Source organism: Habropoda laboriosa, unplaced genomic scaffold (genome assembly GCF_001263275.1).
Source record: "Habropoda laboriosa isolate 0110345459 unplaced genomic scaffold, ASM126327v1 scaffold300, whole genome shotgun sequence".
NCBI classification, from domain to species: domain Eukaryota; kingdom Metazoa; phylum Arthropoda; class Insecta; order Hymenoptera; family Apidae; genus Habropoda; species Habropoda laboriosa.
In genome coordinates, this window is record NW_017100458.1 from 301,631 (window position 1) to 320,967 (window position 19,337).

A 19,337-nucleotide genomic window follows, 5' to 3' on the forward strand; every position below is an offset into this window, starting at 1 on the left:
TTTAAGAATAGCGAGGACGTAGGTCTCGTTTTCGTTTTCTTCGTGTCACCTGGACACATTTTTGCACGCGTCTGTGACAATCCTCGCTTCGATTAGCGATAAAGATGATAGATCAATTGGCAATTGCGATTAACACAGGTTGTCGTAACCGTTTCTGGTGAAAATATTGTCGCCTCCAGTTTCGTTTCGCCTTGCGACCAATCGGGAGATCCCCGTCCCGAGTAGACACTCGCATCGATCATCTCGCAGCAGATCGTAGCGAGAGCATCGAATCGACACGACGCGACGCACGGCGAGATCAATTTATCACGCGACGCTTGATCTAAGGTGACACTGAGAAAGAAGAAAACGAAGAAACGCACACTCTTGCCTCCCTTTTTTTTTTTCTTTTCGTTCCTCCACACGAGAGCCAAGCCATGGTGGACAAACGAATAAAAAAAAAAATCGAGGATAAATTGAAACGGAATACTAAAACAATGATCGATCGTAACAACAGTCGAAAAAAGTATAATCGCGTCAAGGGGTGGAATCGGCTCAACGTGTTATTATTACGTGCTGTGCTATACTCACGGCCTGTGATCGATTAAAATATAGATTATGTGTCGCTTCGAATACAAAAATACAATTCTCGATGGAGATCAACGGGCGCACGGAAGGCCGTATCCGCTCCTGTGCAATCCTTTCTCAATTGCATCGTCTCAACGCTGCTATCCACGCACGCACACGCATACCGACACGTACAATGTATATGTAACACGTTTAACCCTTCCGTTCTCCGTAAGAACGCGAAAAGGGTTAAAGTACGCAACGTTCTATCGTAGTCCAGAAGAAACGAATGGATATACCTTTTCTTTGCTCGCCTCTCGGAGAAAATCGAATCGAATTTTCTTTTTTTTTTTTCTGTAATTTTTAGCAAGAGGTACGATGGTAAAAAAAATAGATTTTCGCGATCGTCCTCTTTGTTATTAGATTAGGTTACTGCTTCTGGGATGATGTGAAGAGAAGTATCTGCTGTTTTCTTTTCTTTCAAAGTAACACGTAGAATTGTATTTAATCGAATAAACGATAAAAATTGATGTTTCTTTTCTCTCTCTCTCTCTCTCTCTCTAAATCACCACTCGAGAATCGGTGTTAAATATTTCTCTTCACGCTCATGGATTGGACCAGCTGCCCAGCTTCTGGGGTCGATGGAGAAATATATAACCGTTCAAACATAAAATTCTCCAAAAATATATTTCCCGTTCCTCGCTCTAATCGTCTTCGACGAGATCGATAAAACCAAACAGCCGTCCTTCAATGTTGGAAGGTAATATTCGTTCGTTAACATTCCAAGATTGATTAATTCTTCGTCTTAATTCCATCTCTGAGTGATTTCAGCCAAATACTCTTCGAAACAAACGCAAAACTGTAGTATATTAGCAATGCCCCTGAATCGAATAATTCGCGAACTTGATAGCGACTAATGCGTACCCTAAATGCGCGCTATTTAATTCCTTTCTCTCTCTTACTTTCTCCCTCTGAAACAACCCTCTGCATTCTCTCTCTCTCTCTCTCTCTCTCTCTTTCTTTTGCCTTTGTACGAGACATAGAACTATCCAATCATTCTGATCATTTCTTTAACCCTTTGACGATGAAATTCCAGTGGTAATTTTCTTCATTGTTCCTCCTTTTCCTACGGAAAATATTTGTCAAATTAAAACGTACCTACACGCTACTGGAACCTAGAGACTGTATTTAACGGATTTTAATTCTTTCTTCGTTTCTTCCTTGTGAAGTTGTACCTCGATTCAACGGGGGCAGTCTGTCGGGCAAGAATATTACACGGGCAAAGGGTTAACAAACGACCAGGCCAGCCAGCCTTGCGGGACTCGAAAACGGCGAACGTTCAAAGCACTATAGAAGCACAGGCGGTAGACGCGCAATACATCGACGAGTGTCTCACGAGTGTGTAAAGTGTATCATATTAAAATACAGCTCTTATTAACTCTTCTCCACATTTTTCTCTCTCTCTCTCCTCCTCACATCTTAATTCTCTCACCTCTCTTTATTCCTCCGTCGTCCCTCTTCTCCCTGTCTCTGTGTATCTCACGTTTTAATAATTAATTAATAATTAACGTTACTCTGTCTTCTCTCTATCCCCCCAGGTTTTCATCGTCAAATCGTCTAAAAATATGTCCTATGTATCTTCGTTATTATTCCCATTCGCTCTCAGATTCGCTCTAGCCGTTAATTTCTTCCCTCTTTCCTATTTTTTTTTCTTTTTTTTTTCGCTTTTTCACCCTCTCGTCGAATCGTCGTCAATCTCACAATCCTCCCCCAATCCCCCTCCCCATTCCATTCAGACTTCTTTCGTTCGTTTACGAGCAAAACAAAAAAACAACGAGATTATTACCACCGCGCATTATCGCCTCTCCCCTCGGACAAATATTATCATCGACATACATGCATACATCGTAAATCGCTTGTACGTACAGTTTGCCTACGTCTAGGTGTGTATTTGCAGAGTGAAACACGGACGGTAGTGCCTAAGAGAAGCTCGCCCGGGTGCCGAGGGAACCAATTCACAATTTTTCCCAGCTCCTTTCGCAACGTCCATCGAGTAACTCCTCTCCGTCGTAATATAGTTTCTCTCTAGGATGAACTTCCTACCCCCGTTATTCCTCTCTCAAAATCGTTGTTCGTCGACGTCCTAACCAGGAACAAAATCTCCCACCCCCACCCCTCCCCATTTCCATGGTCCGTGGTGATTACATGTCTTCGATAATGATTTCCCATGGAAGAAAAGAAAAAAAAAAGAAGCAAAAACAAACATTTCTTTTCGTTGATCTCCCATTAAATATTCCTCCGTTCTCAAACTCCACTTCTAACGCCTTCTATTCTCGATGCACTCGTTTCGTAAACCTCGGCACAGCCTCCCCGGAAGCAACACGGGCATTTCCGTGGTCCAGCACCGCCTCCCTCCCACTTCGATGACCGATTTAGTTCATTCGTCCTCTGGACTCTCTCTCTCTCTCTCTCTCTCTCTCTCTCTCTCTCTCTCCTTTTCCTTTCGAAAATTCTAAAAGGCGATTCACGCGAGCACCAGTGTGTCGTCTTTCTCCCTCTTCTAGGATCTCCTCCCTCTATCATCGATGGAGCAACCGGAAACGAACGTCTAAGAGGCTCGTAGAACGTGACACACACGATCGACGCCGTTGGTGTGATAAACCTCTGGTACGGAAACTGGCGTATACAGCACCGAGTACTCGTCGTAACAGTTAGGAACGCCTCGCCGTCACGCTTTGTCCCGGTCCACGACGCTGGTTTCAGGCCTGTGCTTCATGAGATACCATCGAAGTCGGCCGGGACCCTTTCACAAATAATCGTTGTCCACCACCTGCGCGTCCTGCGACTTCAGGGTGGCCATCTCCTCCACGGTGCCCTCCTCTGTTTCCTGCTCCTCCGCGAAATTGATGCTCCCCGCCTTGTACCACACCACTATGTCCACGACGAACGCCAGAATTAGGATTCCGCCCGTCGTACCTGGAGATTCGTGAGCAGCTTTAGTAAAGTATTGCCTGCTCTTTGGAGGAAATTATTCTGGAGAGACAGAGGAAGAGACTGAGTCTCGTTGCTGTTGAATTTCTCGGTGGATTGGAAGTGCATGGAAGAAGGTATTACGGAGTTTTGACTTGTCTGTCTAATTTTCTTTGGCAGTGTTTCCCGATCGAAATGAGAATTAAGTGTACGTCGAGTGTAAATTGAATTGGTAGAATGTTCGACTGTGTGTTTCGAAGTGAAATTTAGCCTGCGCGTAACGGCAGAACCAGTAGCCAATCGAAGAATCGATATAGATATTTTCTACTGCTCCTCTCGCCGCAGATTTCTTCCTAACCGCGTACGTACCATGATAGAACATTCTAAAGACATTCGAGTCGTAAAGCCAGCAGGCACCACGTTCGCCGCAAGCGTATTCCCATACGAGACAAGCGGAGTCCACCACAGCACCATAAACGATTGGACACGGAACGTTACCTGGAACCAAGAGACGCACGGATCATCCTGTGACTCGAAGCCTCTGTTAACCCTTTTATTCAATTCACGACACGTACCGCGAAATGTAATTTCGAATTTTTCATACAATTTTTAATTAGACAAAATTCTTTTGTTCTATTAGGTTGGTGCATGTGAAACGTCACTTTCTGAAATGAAATTTTAGAGAGAAATAACGTAATTTCTACAGGATTCTGTACACTTTTTCCAACGATTAAGTACATAGCTTCGTTGTTCCAAATTTATGAAAATTATTAGTCCTTGAATGAAAAAATTCTTTGAATGTGGCTTTTACAGTGTCTTTATTTTGAAATAATTTATTTGTTAAAAATAAATAGTAAATCATAGACTGTCCTCATTTTTCAATGAAAATTCACCAATCTTGATTTTTACACACCAACGTTGAACTGTGTCCTAACACTTACACAACCATCGTCAAATGCTAAATTTCTATTTTCAACAGTTCTTCCAAGTTTCAACTTATATAAAAAAAATTATACGAATATCCCGATTATTCGTCACTTCAGAATTCTGAATTCTTTCTTCTCGACTGTCGCGTACAAAAATTTATTTGCTGTGTATAAAAAATGACTACTCATTTGCACCAACCCAATAATTTCAATATGTTTTGCAAGAACGACAAGTGAATCAGAGAATATGCTGAAATTTTATTTCCGTTATCTATCGTGCGACAAAAATATTCAAATCGATCAATAAAAATTCTATTCACTTGGTCATTAACACTAGGTTTACGGGTTTACGGTCATTTTCACGCATTTCGAATTTCGCTAGGAGAATTACAGAAACCGTTTTCATTTCTCTCCTACCATTTACGCTTATTACAAATTTTATACAAGTGTATCGTTCGTATTCATAAGTTAATAGTGTATAAAATGTTGTTTTGAAATAAAATAAGTTACTTTTTGAAGAAAATATACGGTTTCATTCACGCCTCAATTTGACTATAAGTCAAGTTTCAAATTGTTTTGAAATAAAAATAAGTTACTTTTTAAAGAAAATACGCGGTTTCGTTCAGTCTGTAAAGATAGGTACACAAGAAATGTCCATAAACCTAGTGTTAAAAAAAAAAACAAAAATTCTTTTCATCGAATAGAATAATTACCAAAGAGGCCGATGGCGAATTGTATGAGACCCAAAGCCATCGCCTTGTCCCGTGGATCGACGCACCGTAGGATCAACAGCATGGAGCCCACCTCGCTGGTCGAGTGGATGAAAACGAACACCGAGAACAGGACCATATAAACCCAAAAGTTACTGCACTCGAGCTCGCAGTAACCGATCGACGCTGTGCTGGTCGTTTCCGGTGTCGTTAGGTTCGACCCGATGCACTGGCAGTTGTAAAACTGAAAAGCCGCGAAACCAACGCTGTTAGAGGCACGCCAAGTATTTCTATACGCGTCTGCGATGCTTTTTGCATTTTCATAAGTGCTACAATATTATTGCACTTCTATTCGAGAAACTATTATTACGTTTCTATTCAACGAATCTTTATTTCTCTACACAGAAGAATTCCGAGAATTTTACGTGTATCGTACTTTTGCACTGGCTTTTGAACGATCAGACGACGAAGACGGATAAGAAGTATTAAGTAACTGAAAAATTTTATAGCTTATGTACAGGGTGAGACAGAACGCGTGGTAAAACTGCGTGGGGGATGATTCTGCGTGTGAAATAAACTGGAAATGAAGGATAAAATTTTTTGGTAAGAAGCTTAGTTTTCGAGAAGACTGAATTTAAAGATTCATTATGAACAATTGCTTCAGATTATATTTTTATATTGATATACAGTGGTAATGTAATATTTTGCATAGGAATAGTGTATACAGAAAGCAGTGAAAATCTTGTGCAGCTGAAAGAATAATGAGATACGATTAAAAAATTTTGGAAGTATGACGCGTGGTACAACCGGGCAAAGATGATTCTACGTGTAAAATAAATGAAAAATAAAGAATAAAATTTTTCATAAGAAGCTTAGCTTTTGGGAAAATTGAATTTAAGGATTCGCTACAAACTGTTGCTTCTGCTCACACTTTTATGTTGATAATGTTTACGTTTTGCCGTGTATTTTATTTCTTTTTAATAAATTATGTTATTGTATTAACTATGGCTGTTTTTCAAATTATTCGCCTCGTTTTTATCATGTTACACAGATACACTCCAATAGTCCGGTATATTTGATGATCCAGAACTGTCGAAGTCCCAAGCGCGCCAGATTATCACAAGTCAAAAAATGAGGAGTTGAAAATTGTCAGAAAATTGACGAATTAGAAAATCTAATGAATTTGAAATTCCTGCGGTTTTTGGAATGCCAAATTTTTTACAACAAGAATTATCGCATTTCAACTGCAACATAATTCCACGAGTGAAAAAATGAGAAGCTGAAAATTGACGAATTAGAAAATCTAACGAATTCGAAATTCCCGCGTTTCTTAAACCGCCAAAATTTCGTTAGAACGAGAATTTCAAAATTTTTCACGCTCAACAGGTGCGTGTAATTTAATCGAATTTCTTTCGTACGTCTAAACTGAACTACGTCATACAGAAAGTGGAACGGAAGGTTCGTTCTTCTGGCAATTAATTAAAGAGTCCCAGCAATTTTCCAAATGAAACCCCCCCGGTCTGGCCTGGCATAATTGTGCGATAGCAATCGTGGCCCGGGCGAAATCCGTACAACTGGAAATGAAATGCTCACGGTGAGGCGCACGTTCGAATTACGAAAGAGTAACGACTCGCGCGCTGTTGCGCAATCAATGAAGCATTGTCTCGTCCCGGCGAATAACGCGATTTCCCCCTTAAATGATGGAACAACGAAACATTTCTGCCCTAGTTGCATGCCACTGTCACTGGACAATTACCAGCATGCTTGGCCCCCCATATATATCAATATCCCCTGCAATGACGTCAGTGACGATCTGCACAATCGGACAGAGCAATCAGCATACGGAATAGATGAAGAATAATTATGTTCTATTTACTTGGCTATTTTACTTAGCGTACGTGTAAGAAGTACGAGTGTGAGAAAGACAGCGACTTCGATTGTCAGATTTTCAGCAGTAAAAGTGAAGGACCTTGAGGCAAGAGTGGTGCAGCTCCATTTTTGACGGTTTCTTAATTATAACGTGTAATGCACAGTGACTCCCACTAATATTCGCACACTCTTTAGAACAGTATAACTTCTTTTTAACCCCTTAACATATGACAACGTGTCAGACTCGTGGCAGAGATTCTGGCGAAAATGCGAGAAAAGTAGTTGTATCAGTAAGAAAAATTAATCGCGATCCTAATTTTCGTTTGAATTTATAAGACTCAGGATTGCTAAATGTAATTAATCTGTGACAGACTAGTTTTTGTTACCTGATACAGTACTGAAACAGAAAATGGCTGACGCTTAGATGCGTAGTCAGAAAAGAAATCATAGGTTAAGGGGTTAAATTGAACCTAACGATTCGAGTTCTTTCGAGAAGTTCGAAGGATTAGTTTACTATATAGACGATGTGTAGAAGAAATTTGGAGAAAATTGTAATTTGTGAGAATCGCGAAGAAAATTGTAAAGCCATGGAGAACTAACACGAGAAGTTTGGTATCTGGAAAATTAAGAAAAAGTTTGAAACTGTGCAGAAATGTAGTTTACTTGAAGATAATAGCAAAGTCATTTTCTGTTTCGGCAATAAAACTGTTCCAGCGGTGAATACATCCCCTAAAAGAAATGCCAAATTTTTATATTATCGTGAATATTTGCAAAACCGTAAAAGATACGGAAGAAATGTTACATTCGAAGATATGAGATTTTTGATGTCTTACATTGTGGCGAGAAAAGAAAGATTTCTGTTTACTGTTTGCATTCTACGATAAAGCATTCTTGAATAATGGTTACACGCGTTTAGTTGAAGAAGAAATCGCCTTCAATAATTCTTCAATATATAAAATTTCTTCTACACTAGCATTGTACTTCACAATTAATACGATTTTAAATGATCTAACCCTAATTAACTTTTCCTACCGTCCAAATTTTACTTATTATTGAGAATACTCTTTCAACTGGTGCATTTGTACCAGGAACACGTAAAAAATATTCAGTTACCTCAACTACATATTGTCTTTGTGCATTTCGAGTCGTTTTTCTTAAAATCAGTACAAAATTTAAATCAGTACAGAGCCTTAACCCTAGAGCGGTCTTCGGGTCTTTTTTGACCCACCGCCTTTTTATATTTTTAGTCATTTTTGCTGCTATCAAGTTTACGTTCTTTAACATTATTTTAAACGTTTATTGTCTAGGTTCACATGTCGCGTTGGAAACAAAAATTATTACACACAAGGTCTTAGGTCCTTTTCGACCCAAAAGTCTTAAGTGTACAGTCAAAACGAAGAACGCAATAGGGTTAAAAATCAGTACTGACTCGATACATCAGCACAGAGCCTTTAAAATCACTACTGTACCGAATAAATCAGTACGCCTGTTCACTTTAGTCACGGTGTATGGTACCTACAGAAACAATCTATTTAGTGTTGTAACCGAATTACGGTGCACATTGTAAACATCGCTGTAGCATCTCTAATGGAGTACAAGGGGCTAATTTCTCGACGATAAATATTTTTCAAAGAAGAGAATTACCAATTTAATATCGTACTCACCGAAGCTACCTTGCCATCGTTGATAGTGTAATTGGAGCAGCCCGCGTGGCACGCGGAAAAATACGTTTTCCCATCGGCGCCACAGATGGGACTGAACTTGTTCCGAATGCAGTCGCAGGTAGCCTCGCAGGTCGGTTCGAAACTGGACAATCTAAAAAGATTTTGTCGTTTGCTTAATGTCAACGTGCCTTCACAGTTCAACAAAACCTGTGCAAAAGATCACGATTAAATATCAGACAAATTGGTATAGATACATTCCACGATTACGAGTATACTACGGTTTCTGCTAGACTGCAAAATTTTACATGCAAACGATACAGTGGAAATAGCGAGCACAATTAGCATAAGTATACCACGAGAGAAGATAAAATTTGTAGGATGAAAATGAGAAAATGTGACTCTTACCCGTTGGAATGCGAAACAAGACCAGTGAAATCGTCCATCGGGCAGCCGATGAACATCAGCACACCCATGCCGATCGCGTAAACAATCGCTGTGAAGGCGATCCAGGCCGCGACGAACCTGGCGTTAGGCTTCGCCCTCAGGATAAACACTCCGCTAATTATAATACCCAGACCCATTACTAAAATACCACCGACACCTGCGAAAAAGTTCCCACATGTCAAATAGCAGTTCCCATTGTTGCAATTATTTGGATTTTCATTGGTGATTGTAGGGATGATTGTTTTTTCACGGTCGTTGAATAAAGGGATGATAAATTTGAATTTGGATTTAAGATTCAGGGAAAAGGACCTCCAACTGAGGATTTTAATCGGGAGGGTAGTATTTCAGATGCCTCGGAAAATTTCTCACCCCGTTTATTCACCCTTCCCTTTGTTCTTTGTTCATTTAGATTTGAAAATATTTTTCACCGTCAAAAATTCAGAGGAAGGAGATCAGCTGAAGATTTTAATAAGAAGGGTGACATTTAAGGTGGCTAAGATTTCGTGTTCCCTTTACTTTTCCCTTTACAGTCGAAAATTCAGGAGAAAGGAGCCCTAGCTGAGGATTTTAATACAGAAGGAAACTAAGGTGGCCCAGAAAATTTTGCATCCCCTTTATTTTTCATTTTCAAAAATTCAGAGTAAGGAGCTGAGGATTTTAATGCAAAGAGTAAAATTTCAGGTGGCCCAGAAAATTTCGCATCCCCTTTATTGTTAATTTTAGAAAATTCAGGAAAAGGAGCTCTAATTGAGAATTTTGATGGAAAGGGTAAAATTTAAAATGGCCCAGAAAATTTCGCATCCCCTTCACTTTCCATTTTCAAAAATTCAGAGTAGGGAGCTCTAACTGAGGATTTTAATGGGAAGAGTAAACTTTAAGGTGGCCCAGAAAATTTTGCATCCCCTTTATTTTTCATTTTCAAAAATTCAGAGTGAGGAGCTGAGGATTTTAATGCAAAGAGTAAAATTTCAGGTGGCCCAGAAAATTTTGCATCCCCCTTATTTTTCACTTTCGAAAATTCAGGAAAAGGAGCTCTAAAAATTCATAGTAGGGAGCTCTAACTGAGGATTTTAACAGGAAGGGTAAAATTTAAGGTGGTCAAGAAAATTTTGCATCCCCTTTATCTTTCATTTTAGAAAATTCAGGAAAAGGAGCTCTAACCGAGAATTTTAATGTGAAGGGTAAAATTTAAAATGGCCCAGAAAATTTCGCATCCCCTTTACTTTCCATTTTCAAAAATTCAGGAGAAAGGAGGACCTCCTGTGAAAGATTTTATTCGAACGAGTAAGATTTGGAAGCAGGGAGGTAGGTTCGCGTGTCTATGCGCGAAAATTACCTGAGATCATGTTCGCATGATGAGCTGGCAAGCGAAATTGGCTCTCGAGGTACTTTGGCAGGAAGGTGTAGAGGCCGGCGATCGGTAGGATGTGCAGCACGCTGCTGGCCGTACGGAACATAAGAATGTCGTTCTTCAACAGCCTCTTCACCGCTTTAGGGAAGTCTGCAACAGGTAGAGAGAAGGCGAGGTGTAGCGAGTGTGCACCGTGGCTCACAGGCAATGCGACGAACCCGCACATCGCGACCTGCAGCCAAACCATATACATTACAAACGAATCCTCCACTTATCTACTTCTTTCTCATTTCTAATATATCCATTTCACATTGGCCACTTTTTCAATTCCACTTTTACTTTCTCACGGCAAAACCTTCTTGAAAAAAAAAATCAATAAATATACAAATGGACCCCCTATAACGCGGGAGAACTGTTCCTCGAATTTCATGTTATGCGAAATCCAGAGTGCAAAAAGTTAGAATTAAACAAAACAAATTTTTTCATTTTACATTTTATTTTAAAACAATAAAAACTTGGAATTTTCTTCGTTATACGTACAGAATAGCTTAAAATAAAGGTAAAGGCAGGTAAAACTGAAATCTGACCACTCTCAGAATCGCTAAAATTAAGTTCCACCGATAAAGCTTTTTGTGTTACCAATACAATTCCTTCGTCGGTGGAATTTTCTTCGGTTTCACAATTTGTACATTCTTTTTCTCCGTTTAATTACGTTACACGGGATCCTTCTGTATTCAAGTGTCCCTAGAAATTCCAAGTCTCGAAGAGAAACTAAACCACGAGCAAACGAATCGGTAACTTTTTTCCATCTGAACAACTTTCCATTTCATCCATCCATTGCTTCCTTCCTTCCTTCGAATGTGACAGAGTCACCGGTCCAACGATATTTATGAACTCGATTACGAACGACGAGCTAATTAGCTGCCGATCGAGTTTCCCTTCGTTCTATTTTTCGAAGGGTTCGAAGCGAACGCTCTACGGCGAGCGTTCGCGAGCACAGACGTGAAGAGGAGGGTAGGTTGAAACCGCCTCGGGCACGAAAAACAAGAAACGAAGGGAGAAAAAGGAAGCGCAACGACGATACCGGCAGCCTAGCAAGGAAAACGAGGATCGATCTTCGGTACCCGAAGAGCGATAAAGGTTTCGCGGGACATGGAGGATCTTTCGAACAGATCCTGGATAAGAGAACGCCCCTTCACGGACTCTGCTCGCCCCTTCCTTTCTCCTTTTTGCTCACACCGCCAGATATTCCTTCGCGTATTCGATCTGAAACGAACGAGTTTCTTATTTTGTAATTAGCAATGGGGTCTTATACCGTCCGATCGAGACCAGTCCCCCATCGACGAGCTTGTGTCTTCATTAGAATTACTCGAATTATCTGATTCTGCCTCCTCTCTCGTAGAACGTTATCGATAAATGTATAGTACTTGGAAACGGTCAGGACGAAGTAGAATATTTCCAGATATCCTTGTGCTTCCTCATTGGAAACGATCTAGCTTTCCAAGTAATTATGTATCATATCCGAATTATTGCGTGACGAACTATTTCACTCCACATACTCAAACGTTCCATATATTATCTGCTCCATATTCCATACTCTATATTCCATATAAGAATCTCAGAAACTGGCTGAGGTACTATGCAAACCTGCCTCGAATAATGCTACACATAAAAATCTTGGTAACTTGTTACGGGCAATTATAGATACAACAGGGACTTGTAGCAGCAAAAGGATAAAAAGTGAGTGGAAGAAAAAAAAAAGAAGAATCGCGAGAATGTTAAAGAAGAAGTGACGCTGCACGATCGGATGAAGCATCGATTTTCGAGCAATGATAAAAAACGGAAATTCCTGCATGGAAGGTGAAGGGAGGAGGTGGAGGAGGAGGAGAGAGTGGAAAAAGAACGAAGAAGAACGATGCACGACGCGCTGCGTCCGCCTTCTTCTCGTGCGAGGTTTCCGTTCGAGAAACCCTCGGTGGAAACTGACATTAAGGATGCCTAGGACTGCTCTAGGCTTCCAGGAAGGCCGGGCTAGAGTCGTGGCAACCCCGCATAGAGAAGTCCTGCAGACCATGAGTAGACAAACGTGACTAACATTGCGCTCCGTGTATTATCGCGACAACCCTGCACCAGGCACATACAGGGTGGCCCTTCGCGAAAAGCTTCATATGGAATTACTCTTCTCCTTGGAAATTCCCACGGGTAAACAACGCGAATTAAGTTGATTGAAAAAGTGGGAAAAAATACTTTCATCGCCGGGTACGTAATGCGTTCAGGATGATGATGGGACCATTAGGTAGCAATTATTGAATTAAGAAAAAGGATAATGAGTACGGGGCTGTTGTAGGGGAAAAAACGGTATACCCGAAAGAAACGTGAAATGAAGTCCTCAGATGGACAGTGATGACTCCAGAGTAATACGCGAATCGCGTGCATCCACTCGATTCGGCAGCAACCTGTCCTTCGAGGCAATCTCCTAGCGTTCCATTATCTACTTCGCCGCGATACCACGCACGGAAGATTCTACTGAAACCGCAACATCCTCGCATTTGTAAACCCTAAACACTCCCGCCGTATCGTATAAAATCATTCTCATTCTCATAGGACCGTTCGAAGACTAGGTAAAGAAATGTGCAATTTGGAAGCTGAATAGACCCAAAACCACCTGTTGCGTTTGTTTACATCCCCTTAGAAGACACCCTCGAAACTCTTCCAGATCTTCTTTCGCGCAGGTTCATTCTTAATTTGAACTGGAAAAATCTCATTGGAAGGCAGGAAGATTAAACGGGGAACAGTAATATTTTGGACCACGAAGAGAATTCAAGTTTGCTCGTGCAAAATTCACGTGGAAAAAGAATTGGAAAGGCCCCGAAACGCATCCGGATTTCTGGCCAGTCCGGTGTGTGCCACGTAGGAGTAAGGATCGCCGGGTGTTCGATGTGTGTATGCGCGTGTGTGGACGCGAGTGGGGCCCGTTGTGTGCGTTAATAATGATGACTGACCGACTGGTGCACTAGGTGGGGCAAGTTCACGGTCATGCGTCGTGCATAGCGCGTCGGTAGGCACGCGCGCGTGCATTTCTGCGTGCATATACGGCCCTGTTCTTCTCTCTCGGCCGCTGTGTGCCGTGGATCCATTCCGTTCTCGCCGCGGCGAGAGGACTTATCTCAGCTGTCTCGTGCACCTCGGCCGACATAACACGCGCGACGTAACGCACCAGAAATGCACCGCTTCTCACAGAAGTAGCGTATACACACTTGTATGTTCGAGAGAGAGAGCCTCTCTCTTTCTCCTTTCCTCGCCTGTTCTCGCGACGTTTGGTTTGGTAGACGAAGAGATGCACGATGTCGCGCTCGCAGAGAAGCTGGACACGTCTTCTGTGTCGACCGGATGCACGCCGGAGTTTTTGGTCGCGGACAATTCTCTGTGTCGGAAATGCACGCGATTCGCTTTGCTACCTCTTCCATGGGGCTCTGCGGATGGTCGTTAGAGGACCGGTGATTTGGAAGTCTTTTTAATTAATTAACACTTTAAGCGCCGGACTCGCTTTAAAGCACAATATGTGGACTAGCGATTAAGCGCCAAAATGCGTTTCTACATGTTTGTGCAGAAAAAGATATTATACCTCTTGAACAGCAAGTGGCTAGATATTTATATCATTAACCCTTTCACTGCTGTTGGCGCCTGTAGGCGTTTGGAAAATTTGGAAGAATACAGTGTTCTTAGAGTCCAATTTTTCTCGCACTTTTACTGTTATTTAATCCTTAATTTTTGTACTTTACATACTTCCATCTTTATTAACCTCTTCAGAGACGATTTTTTAAAGTTAGAAAATACTAATCTAATTTTCTATGTAGTTACACATTTATATTCATATTAAATCGATAGCAATTAAGTTATTTTCCTTAGGAGATTTTTCGAGATTTCGGGAGATTGTTTTTCATATTTTCTCTATCGCAAATATTGGAATTTTCGGAAAATCCAAAGGTACACATATGTGTCGGTGTCCCTGAGGAGGTTAAATAAAAGAAATTTTGAAAGGATGCGATCAGAACGAAAGATTTTGCAACCTCGATTGAAATCTGCCGTAACGAAAGGGTTAAAAATCGTCGCTGTGCCTGTAATAAGCACTGCGTAAAACTTTTCAATAGAAATTTTCTGTTTTGCAAGAGTTATTTTATTTTATTTTGTAAAAGTGCGTGTTTCTACGAAACTCGTAAATATCACGGTGCTTTAGGTAAACTTTCCAACAGAATAGCCGGCGCTTTAAGGATTTCGTGAAATTTCTTGAGAATAAGGAAGGTGATTCGTAGGTGTACACATCGATTTTGAGTATTGTTTTCCTTTTTTTTTCTCTCTCAACAGTGAAACCGAAGTTGCGTCTCGCGTTAAGGTAACCTCGTTAACTTGGAGACCAAGTACGGAGGAGGACGCCGATATGTGCAAAGTCGGCTTACAGAGAGTTATTTTTAAGTAACATCGTACTACTATACAACGCGCCAGAGACATGCACGTGCTGCACTGGAACGTACAAGTTTCATTATCGATGCTACTCGTGCCGCATTTTGAACGGTCTGCCCCTTTCAGGAACAGCATTCCGGAACATTGTCGGTCAAGGGTAAAAAAGAAGAAAAGAAGAAGAAAAAAAAAACGAACAGGTGGGAAAAATCGAACGTCACACCGTTGGAATTCACGTTGAAAAGTCACGGAGCAATAAAACAAATGAGTTCGAGAGATTTGAAATCTTTCCAGACCCCCTTTCTATCAAATCTTCGGCTGTGAAGAAGGAGAACGCAGATGTTGCACGACCTTCGATCGAAAGTTTCAACGAAGCGGACCAAGAATAAACGCGCCAAGGGTCGCCCCGCTGTCCCAAGAGCAAAGGGTTCCCAGAAAAGGGCTCGCCCGTGTTTCAGAAAGCGTCAGCCTGCGTGCTCACGATCGAACGAGCAGACACGCCGACTCTGCGAACCTAAATTCGCCACTGACCTTGACTGAGAGGTTCACGCTTCGAGGATCATCTTATTGGACCTTCTTCTCGTTCCCGATAGACGTCCGGCGAATACACAATGTCATTAAATTGCCTCGAAAAAGTGCAGAGAATTTTATTTTTTCACTTTTTTATAGAGGACTGACGTCTAGCTAGACACCTGAAAATAAGCTATAACTTAGGAATTTTTTTTTTCGAAAACTGAACGCGAGAATTGAATCGAATTTTTTCTACTGGAAGATACGTTTGTGAACTATATGTGGCTTAATTTTTGTTGAAAAATATTAAAAATTGTGAGAAATATGACTATCGGTAGGTGACTATATTCATTTTAAAGGACATTATACGTCCTGATTTTGTCACATTTAATAAAAGAAATTCAGGAGTGTAATTTAAAAAAATTAAATTAGTGGATTATATACGATGCTTCCAAGTGTGTCCTGTTCAAATTGTCCTGAGACACGACGTTCAGAGTCTCGAAGGATCCCATTTTGAAAAAGTCACTGGGACTTCTTTTCTTCAAACCAGCATAACTTCGTCGATTTTCAAGATATCGACCTGCAAATTTTTGTAATACATTTTACAAACTCCAAACTTTTTACACATACGAAACTCATAAAGTCCAGACCTCTGTGATAAACTCCTAAAAATTTGCGCCGTTTGAGATGACCGGATACATACATACCCATAGGTACCCTACGATTAATAGACGGTTTGATACTTTTATCTTTCTGGTCGAATCTTCGTGGGGCAATTTTAGGGGACGGGGAGCAAAGCGCGGAGCTTACGGGAAGCCATAAAATCAAATTAAACCGCTCTGATCCGATGGCCGAGGCTTAAACACCGGCCTCTCCCTGACGAACAATTCGCGTCGCCACGATAAATCAGGGCTTACCTCGGAGACTAGGCTTTTTCGAGTCCGCCCGTTTCGGCGGCGTTCTGCTCGCGGGCAGCCGCGTCGGGAACGCGAACATCCCTATGCTGACCAGCATCAGCATGGCGGATATTAGCACCAAACCTGAAACAGCCAATTGCACCCTCCTTTATCATTTCTCCTCTCCCTCTAATCTCTTCGGAACTTTTTTATTTGAATTAGTTTGTCGGCCAAAAATTTCCGACCACTGTACGTTGTAAAGTATACGGAACGAATTTGTTGTTACTGAGAATCGAAATTTTAAGATTTTGGTGAAATTGAAATTTTGAAAAAATTGAATTGAAATATTCGGTCATAAAATACATAAACCAAATTTTTTGTTACAGAAAATTGAAATTTCGAGATTGTGGTAAAATGAAAATTTTGAAAAGATAGAAATTTTTGTTCTAAAATTTGATATTGGTGTAAACTGACAAATGGTCCCAAATTTTTGACTGCCAGTGTAGGTATGTTGTACGGACTATATGATATAATAGTAATAATGCTTTTATTACACATGCGTAAAGGCGAGGCTCAGCCAGAGCTGCTTTATGCCTCACCTACGTATTTATAAGTAAACGATTGAACAGAGAGGTGAGATTATACAGGATGTCTCACTTATAATGAACGTCTAAATTATTTCCGCTGCTATCGAAAGTAAGAAAAACTTACTAAGAAGAATTTATATGATTTCAGGATGTACGTCTAGCGAAGGTCATCGACATTTTTTTCACCGTTTCAGGTCACTTCAGGGATATAATTTCATAGATTGTTCAACTCGTCTCAATGTCAGCTACAACGTCGCATTATAAAAAAGTCCACCCAAAGTAATTTCAACGTCTTCAACATTTCTGTGCATATTAACCCTTTAATTATTACTGATTATTTGTATAGCACATAATTAGGTCATCACTTCGGTTCTTTTTTTTTTTTAATTAAATTTTATCAAAATTACATTTTCTTCAAATATAAAAACATAGTCATTTTATCGCATTGCTTAAAAATATCTTTGCGGACGAAGAACTACGCACCATGTCGAAGTACTGATTATTTAACACATAATTAGGTCATCACTTCGGTTCTTTTTTTTTTAAATTAAATTATATCAAAATTACATTTTTATTTCATTATTAAAAATATATCGGTCTATTGCCCTCAAGGGATTAATATCTATTTCTTACACTGTTACGTTGTAACCAACATCGAGACCAGTTCAATGACCTATGACACCACGACCTCGAAACGATTTCGAACAGCGTAAAAATAAGGATGTAAGGGAGAAATAAGCATGTTAATACGAAGAAAAAAATGTCGACGATGTTTTCTTACCTTGAACAGCAGCGGAAGCAATTTAGATGTTCGTTATAAGGTGGGATACCCCGTATGTACACGCACTACCGATCAAAAATACGGGTATACAGTGTATATACGTAGGATGAGTTCGAAAAATTGAACAATACGAAAATTGAGTAAATTCTACTGGTTGAAAAGACAAGCTTAGTTGGAAATAAGGGATTTCAATTTACCAAGCCACCAAGCTCCGACCCATCTCGGGTCCGTCGGCGTGATTTGCGGATTCACCGACAAATCCGCGTAAATCATCGTGCACAATGAGCCAAGGATGAAGCCTAGGGCTGGCCCAAGGATCCTCACTCCAATGGTAATCGCTGCAACAAGATTCAACCGTGCAAGTGTGTGTCCATTAACAATACTGAAATTCTCGTGATAACTGTACCGTCGATCGAGTTAATAAGAAGATATAGAAGAAGAAAAAAGAAAGGAAAAAAGTAATACTCAGCAATGACATTTTACTTTTGGACAGAGAGAAAGAAAGATAGAGAGAGAGAGAGAGAGAGAGAGAGAGAGAGAGAGAGAGAAAGACACAGGCTACATTTTATTATTTGTTCCCCTTTCGTTCTCGGGTATAATAAAAGGATATAAGGGACACGATTGTATTCTTACCAAAATAGAGAGGGCTTTCTCTGCTGGCCACATTGTCATCGATGTAGGGGATACCAAGGGTGTAGACCGCCGTCTGACCCATCCCAACGCCCAATAAGGAGACGAAAAATATAGCCAGGACCACCGTCGTTATTTTGCTCTGTATCCTCTGCTCTATCAACGAATTGCCCTCGCAGGAGTTCATCGTATTCAACGGAATCGTCGATGAATTCCAGCTTCGAAATAGAAAAAGATCCACCGCATATTATTGTTCTTACATCTACGATTGTAATTATTGGCCCTTTTCAATCGAGTGGCGACTGATATAATTGTCACTCAATAAATTTCGTCGCCATAGCGAAATAGAGAATACATTGAATATTGAAATAAAATAGCATAGTTTATTTCTACGGTTAGTTTGAAAAAATTTCAGAGAAGATTTCCTACGGCAAAACACGACTTCCAAGTGCAAAGGGTTGAAGGATAATTATTCGATTGGGTATTTGAGCTAGTGATAAAACAGCGTTTATTAATCGCGATAATTTTATTCGTAAAGGCGAAAAAGGAGAGGACAGGTACGCGACGGGACATAACCCATTTAAAAAAGGTACGATCGATCGAGGCAGGTAAGGAGAAATGGGTCGGACAGAAATTGCATAATTTCGAGAGCGTGCCTATCGTCGCGAAACGATATCGAGAGTTTTAAAAATATATGCGAGAGCGATAAGTGTGTCACACGTTCGAACGTTTCGAAGGGGGCGAATCATTTTTTGGAGGCTCTTTTGCATAACGATCTGGAGCAACTGTTTCTTCTTCTTCTTTTTTTCATTTTTTTTTTTATTCACGTACGTAATAAAAATTCGATAAAAGTGACCAGTCGGGTAAGATAAATTTGAAAAAACACGAAGAGAAAAAGACAAAGGTAGACGTGAAATGGCGTGTTGTAAATGTGACGATACTCTTGAGCAACCGTATCTTCTGTTTCTAGATATTCTATAAAAAATTCTTCAAGA

At 40.5% G+C, this 19,337-nt stretch overlaps 1 protein-coding gene across 1 annotated transcript in view; it reads right to left on the minus strand.

The window, feature by feature from the left end:
- Nucleotides 1–1,015: 1,015 nt before the first annotated feature.
- Nucleotides 1,016–19,337, minus strand: part of LOC108575947 (solute carrier organic anion transporter family member 4C1) — an 80,820-nt gene continuing 62,498 nt past the window's right edge. Inside the window, exons 4-12 of the mRNA XM_017938888.1 lie at nt 18,346–18,560; nt 17,910–18,050; nt 16,366–16,488; nt 10,466–10,630; nt 9,091–9,286; nt 8,686–8,836; nt 5,156–5,396; nt 3,886–4,014; nt 1,016–3,522 (exon numbers count right to left, since the gene is read on the minus strand). Coding sequence (XP_017794377.1) covers nt 3,353–3,522; nt 3,886–4,014; nt 5,156–5,396; nt 8,686–8,836; nt 9,091–9,286; nt 10,466–10,630; nt 16,366–16,488; nt 17,910–18,050; nt 18,346–18,560 — 1,531 coding nt within the window. The 3' untranslated portion in view covers nt 1,016–3,352. The remainder of the gene's footprint in view (nt 3,523–3,885; nt 4,015–5,155; nt 5,397–8,685; nt 8,837–9,090; nt 9,287–10,465; nt 10,631–16,365; nt 16,489–17,909; nt 18,051–18,345; nt 18,561–19,337) is intronic.